Genomic DNA, 6190 nt, shown 5'->3' with positions numbered 1-6190 from the left:
TGCGTTGCAGTGATGCTACTGTCTGTTGTTCCAAATCAGGCTAAGTTATGTTTATTCTTCGTTGTGTTGTGATAATGTGGAATCTTCATGTTCATGATTATATAGTTTTGATAGCTTTTTCAGAGTTAACTACAGCTTTTTATTTCGTGGGTATGTCTGTTTGCTTCTTTATATGTGTGCCTGCAATTTGCATGAAAATCAAGAAAGATGACACTCTCACACGCACACACAGACACACACACGCTCTCTCTCTCTCTTTCTCTGTCTCTCTCAGTCTCTCAGTCTCTCTCTCTCTCTCTCTCTCTCTCTCTCTCTCTCTCTCTCTCTCTCTCTCTCTCTCTCTCTCTTTTATCTCTCTCTTTCTCTCTTTATATCATATATATTTCACAAAAATCACAGTACTCAAAGTTTCACTGTAGTTTATTCTGCCGATGCCGGGTATCACGAAGCAACCAAAACAACGCAATGTTTGCATCAAAAGCTCATACTTATACAAAAAAGTCAATTGAGAACAAAGAAAAATATATTCCAGTAAAGAAGCAGATAAGGCCAGGCGACCTCATTTTTCAATGACATTGATTGAGAGGTGGTGCCTTGCCGTGAGAGCCGTGTAGAAGGGGCGTGTTCTTCAGCATCCAACCGTGGCTCGCTCCCTACACGGGCAGCTGAGTGAAACGTCCTGCCTTGCTGGGAGCCGTGTAGAAGGGGCGTGGCCTTAACCCTTCAGCATCCAACCGTGGCTCGCTCCCTACACTAGCAGCTGAGTGAAACGTCCTGCCTTGCTGGGAGCCGTGTAGAAGGGGCGTGTCCTTGGGCATCCAACCGTGGCTCGCTCCCTACACGGGCAGCTGAGTGAAACGTCCTGCCTTGCTGGGAGCCGTGTAGAAGTGGGGTGTCCTTAACCCTTCGGCATCCAACCGTGGCTCGCTCCCTACACGGGCAGCTGAGTGAAACGTCCTGCCTTGCTGGGAGCCGTGTAGAAGGGGCGTGTCCTTGGGCATCCAACCGTGGCTCGCTCCCTACACGGGCAGCTGAGTGAAACGTCCTGCCTTGCTGAAAGCCGTGAAGCAGGGGCGTGTCCTTGAGCATCCAACCGTGGCGTGCTCCCTACACGGGCAGCTGAGTGGAACGTCCTGCCTTGCTGGGAGCCGTGTAGAAGGGGCGTGTCCTTGAGCATTCAAACGTGGCTCGCTCCCTACACGGGCAGCTGAGTGAAAGTTCCGGCCACAGAGTGTGTCTCCGCGGGGCGTGGTAACTCGGACTGTCTGACCACGCCCTGGACACGCTCCCTGAGTCGCTTGGTCAGCCTGGCTCCTCCCTTGACCGCCACGTACACGCCCAGTCCCACCGAGGCGGCCACCGCACACACCAGTACTGGACCGGTCAGCACCACTCCGGCCACCACCAGTCCACCTGTCGCATGGTACAGATAGGAGTTATGAGGCATCACTAACACACACACGCACACACACACACACACACACACACACACACACACCACAGAGATAAGAGTGTATATATATATCTGTCACACACACACACACACGCACGCACGCACGCACGCACACACACACGCACGCACGCACGCACGCACACATACACGCACGCACACACACACACACACACACACACACACACACACAAACACACACATTTACTTCCTTCTACACAAACTTGATAATTACATATCACATAAAAAGTTCGTTTAACAATTCGTAATTGACAGGTGCTCGTGATCGAGAGGTGGTCACCAGCGAAAGTTTGAGACTGTGAGAAACAAACTAATCAACCGTAGGAAGCATCCTTATTCCTTACCAAAACACGACCCCCGTATCAACTTCCTCCTGACATTCGCGTGAGGCAGGAAGTTGCTAGGGCAACCAATGGGTGACAGACGACTCTCATGCGTGCCAAGCAGGAAGCGGAAAGCTTGATGGCGGTGAACACGTGACCGGAAGAAGTTCTTGCCGCAGTTGTAGCAGAACTCAGTGCCACATTGGCTACACGTCATATGGGGGCAGCCCTCTGAGCGTGAGATGTAGGTCTGAGGGGAGGGAGAGAAAGATACGGTGAACGTTGCACGGTAAGAATGAAATACAATGAACCCGGTGAACGTTGCAGTTAGAAGTAAATGCAGTGATCACAGTCGGTGAAAGTCAATGTTGCAATAAGAATAGAATACAGTTACACCGGCCCTTTGTTAAGTTGTTAAGATACGGTGAATATTTTAGTACAAATGAAATACTGTGAACCCGGTTCCTTTTAAGACCACAACCCCCATTCCCCCTTCCCCCGCCCTTTCCACCCCGGCCTCCTATTTTTTACGACGTCCCCCTTTTAGACGAAGCAATGTAAATAACAAGTCGCGTAAGGCGAAAATACAACATTTAGTCAAGCTCAGTCGAACTCACAGAATGAAACTGAACGCATTGCATTTTTTCCGCAAGACCGTACACTCGTAGCATCGTCTGTTCATCGCTCGTGGCAAAGGCAGTGAAATTAACAATGCAGAAAAGCGCGGTAGCGGTTGCGCTGAGGAGGATAGCACGCTTTTCTATATCTCTATTCTTTTTAACTCTCTGAATGTGTTTTTTAATCCAAACATATCATATCTATATGTTTTTGGAATCAGGAACGGACAACGAATAAGATGAAATTGTTTTTAAATCGATTTTGGAAATTTAAATTTAATCATAATTTTTCGTTTTATAAAAAAATACTTTTAATTACAATTTTCAGATTTTTAATGACCAAAGTCATTTATTAATTTTTAAGCCTCCAAGCTGAAATGCAATACCAAAGTCCGGCCTTTGTCGAAGATTGCTTGGCCAAAATTTCGATCAATTTGACTGAAAAATGAGGATGTGACAGTGTCGCCTCAACCTTTACAAAATGCCTGATATGACGTCATCAAAGACATTTATCGAAGAAATGAAAAAAAAACGTCTGGGGATATCATACCCAGGAACTCTCATGAAAAATGTCATAAAGATCAGTCCAGTAGTATACTCTGAATCGCTCTACACACACACACACACACACACACACACACGTACACACACACACACATACACACACACACACACACACACATACACCACGACCCTCGTCTCGATTCCCCCCTCTATGTTAAAACATTTAGTCAAAACTTGACTAAATGTAAAAAAGACAGCCACAACAAAATGGAAACTGTCCCTGTACCTTGCATCCAGGACATCTTTGAGCGTTGACCTGCCACGCGTTGCCGTCCCACTGTTTGGTCCATTGCCGCAACTCTCGCGACCCCCTCTTTCGCCAAGACTTGCACGTCTCGCCCTCGTGCCATGGCGCGTGACACGGAAAGCACCAATCAAGATGGCAGGCAGAGCACGTGACCTTGAGACCCCTGGAGGCGGCCATTTTCTTGGATTCGGTGTCGCCGACCCTGTGCTCCAAACTGCACTGAGGGCAGGTCTTGACGCGAGGGTCATTGTTAGCCTCGACCAGAAACTTCAGAAACTTTTTCTTGATGTCACGTTGGTGAAGAGTGGAGAGGATGAGGTATTCCGGGATGGGGGTGTCGCAGTGGGGACCGGGGCAACACATGTGCACGACGCCCTGGTTGACCTTGGTGGTCAGGTAGAAAACGAGACACGACTCGCACACCGCAAGCTGACAGCACGTGCGAATAGAGACAATGCTGTCCTCAGCACAGATTGCGCACTCACCCAGTGAATATTCTGAGGACGATTCGTCAACCTCTTCGTCATCATCGTCCTCGAAGCTTGTTGTTTCGTCATCATCGGGTGGTAAAAACAAACGGTACGCTTGCGTTTGTCTTATCCACTCTCGCACAGGTTCTTCTTCTTCTTCGTTGTTTTCTTCATCTTGACCAGGAAGCTCAGGACTCCTTTTATCTTGCTCAGGACTCCTTTCAGCTTCTGATTTCTTCATTGGAACAAGACCAATATCCATAGAAGCTGAGCAGGCTTGTTGTAGCCGGCGCCTAGATTGTCTGTGTTTGTACTCGCCGCATTCCGGGTCACCTGGCTCCATGCCAGAAGCCGCGGAATCCCGTGCAAGATCGTTACTTGTGACGTCAGAAATGGAATTCTCGGCTACACCGTCACTTGGATCATCAGAAGCGGAATGTTCTACCGGATTGACACTTGTGACGAAAGAAACGGAATTCTCCTTTAGGTCGTCCCTTGCAACGTCAGAAGCTATCTCCATGACGATATCCATTATTTCCATGTGGATGTCCTCATGGCTCTGTGTGGAGGTACGACCAACACTAGATTCTTCTTTCGCTACATCCTCGGAGTGAGAGTCAGCGTCAGAAACGGAGGCTGATTGGATCCACAGCAGGTCATGTTGTGTGCAGGTCTCATCCAAGGCGGTTTCTGTGTCACTCTCACGACGCATTGAAACATAGTCATCTATTGTCATTGTAGTGGAACTCCTTCTGTAATGGTGACGAGTGTTTTCACGATCCGAAGAGGAGTCGTTGTCATGGCCTTTTGAGGTATGGCCAGCTTTTGTCGGTTGGGTAGAATCACTATTGTTTTCGCGATCCGAAGAAGAGTCATTGTCATGGCCTTTCGATGTGTCTTCCACCCTTGTAAGTTGCGTAGAAACACTGTCGTTCTCGTGGTTCCAAGAAGGGTCATTGTCATTCTCAAGACTAGAAAGAACCACACTTTGTTTGTTTCGCACAATTTCCATCCTCAACTAAATTTAGTATGACAGCGTTTGCTGAGTGAAAGCTGATAATCGATGGAACAAAACTTGACAAGGAATCGCGTGGTAAGGCCGAAGGTTGACTTCAGGCGTAGTTGCAGCTGTGTAGCTGTAGTTTATATAAATTGCGTTTTAGCCTGTATTAAAAAAATAGCTTTAATTCCAAATTATTAAGACTAGAACGTCTCTAGACCAAGAAGTAAAACGGTTCACGGCGTCGCGGACGAGGCTTTTGCAAAGAATCGCTTCAAACCCTGGTGAGCATCACTGTTTGGGTCATTGTTACGTACTGTAAAATGATTTATCCTACAGAACATGTACTCCTCGACTCGACACAGTTTAGAAGCTGTAGACAGCGATCCGCATTCAGCGTTGATTTCAGTTGACAGAAATGTGACATCAAATCGTTTTGTGCTTGGGATTTCTCAGCTTCTAAACTACCCTGTTCTCAATAAAACATGTCTGATATGGGAGAGCTACACAGCACAGTAAATTCAAATCTCTGTTTCCTTCAGTATTATAGGCTGGCCAATGGTAGCTAGCTATAAATAGCAAGTGAGAGAAAACCATTGATGTCCGCCGCAGTGAGCAAGTTTCCGCTTTGCCGTGCACGGTTTGTCGTCAGATGCTAAATATAGCGCGGCCTTGGTTGAGTATGACCTCACAACCAAAACAAACATGCACTGCCACGAAAAGGGTCGTGTTGTATCAGTAAGAGGTGATACAATGTCAGCGACTGTGATCATGTTTATAGCCACTGATAAGGATGTAAATCACATTTTGTCGTGACAGCTACATGTGAACAGTTTTGAGGTATTTTGATTCCTTAATTTACAATAACCGAACTGAAAAGTAAGTCTACAGTGTGAATTGAACAGCACACACACACACATACGCACGCGCGCGCACTTACTGACACCCCCCCACCCCCCCCCATACACACACTGTGACACTCACACACACACACATACACACACACACACACACACACACAGCCACACAAAGACACACACATACGCACACACAGAAACACACTGACCCACACACACACACAACCGCACGCACACATACACAGCCACACACACACACACAGACACACAGACACACAGACACAGACACACACACACTCACACACACACACACACACACACTTAAACGGCGACGTGACTGACTGAACAGCGGAAATATAGGTTTCCGTGTCGAGAAACAATTAGCCGTCCGACTGACATTTGATGTCAGCAGCACTGATCAGACAGTAACTGTTTTGTCCTCTTCACCATTAAATTTGCTGCACAAAATTTGTATTTCAGTCAGGCTAGAATATACTGATAACTTCTTAATCAAAAGCAGACCAGAAAAGTTCAAGTCGACTGATCTACCGTGTGTGTGTGTGTGTACGTGTGTGTGTGCGTGTGTGTGTGTGCGGCGTGTGAGTGTGTGTGTGTGTATGCCGGTGTGTGTGCGGCGTGAG

General features: G+C 47.4%; 1 protein-coding gene across 1 annotated transcript; it reads right to left on the bottom strand.

Annotated features, from left to right (window-relative positions):
- Positions 1-402: 402 nt before the first annotated feature.
- Positions 403-5517, bottom strand: LOC138961558 (E3 ubiquitin-protein ligase RNF19B-like). The gene is made up of 3 exons (XM_070333219.1): positions 3202-5517; positions 1816-2044; positions 403-1413 (listed from the first exon to the last, which is right to left on the bottom strand). Exons 1-3 carry the CDS (start codon positions 4702-4704, stop codon positions 1196-1198), a joined length of 1950 nt encoding a protein of 649 aa, XP_070189320.1. The 5' UTR covers positions 4705-5517; the 3' UTR covers positions 403-1195.
- Between the last annotated feature and the right edge of the window lie 673 nt (positions 5518-6190).

This window comes from Littorina saxatilis, linkage group LG3 (assembly GCF_037325665.1).
Source record: "Littorina saxatilis isolate snail1 linkage group LG3, US_GU_Lsax_2.0, whole genome shotgun sequence".
In the NCBI taxonomy this organism is placed as follows: domain Eukaryota; kingdom Metazoa; phylum Mollusca; class Gastropoda; order Littorinimorpha; family Littorinidae; genus Littorina; species Littorina saxatilis.
Note: the sequence above shows the minus strand (reverse complement) of the source record. Positions and strands in the feature narration are given on the sequence as shown.

What these genes read in the sequence shown, in the direction of transcription:
- LOC138961558 (XM_070333219.1), bottom strand. Translation starts at nt 4,704, where the DNA reads ATGGAAATTGTGCGAAACAAACAAAGTGTGGTTCTTTCTAGTCTTGAG. An exon ending in AAAGATGTCCTGGATGCAAG is followed by an intron (nt 2,045 to 3,201) that starts GTACAGGGACAG and finishes CCCTCCCCTCAG; the next exon opens with ACCTACATCTCACGCTCAGA. An exon ending in GATACGGGGGTCGTGTTTTG is followed by an intron (nt 1,414 to 1,815) that starts GTAAGGAATAAG and finishes ACCATGCGACAG; the next exon opens with GTGGACTGGTGGTGGCCGGA.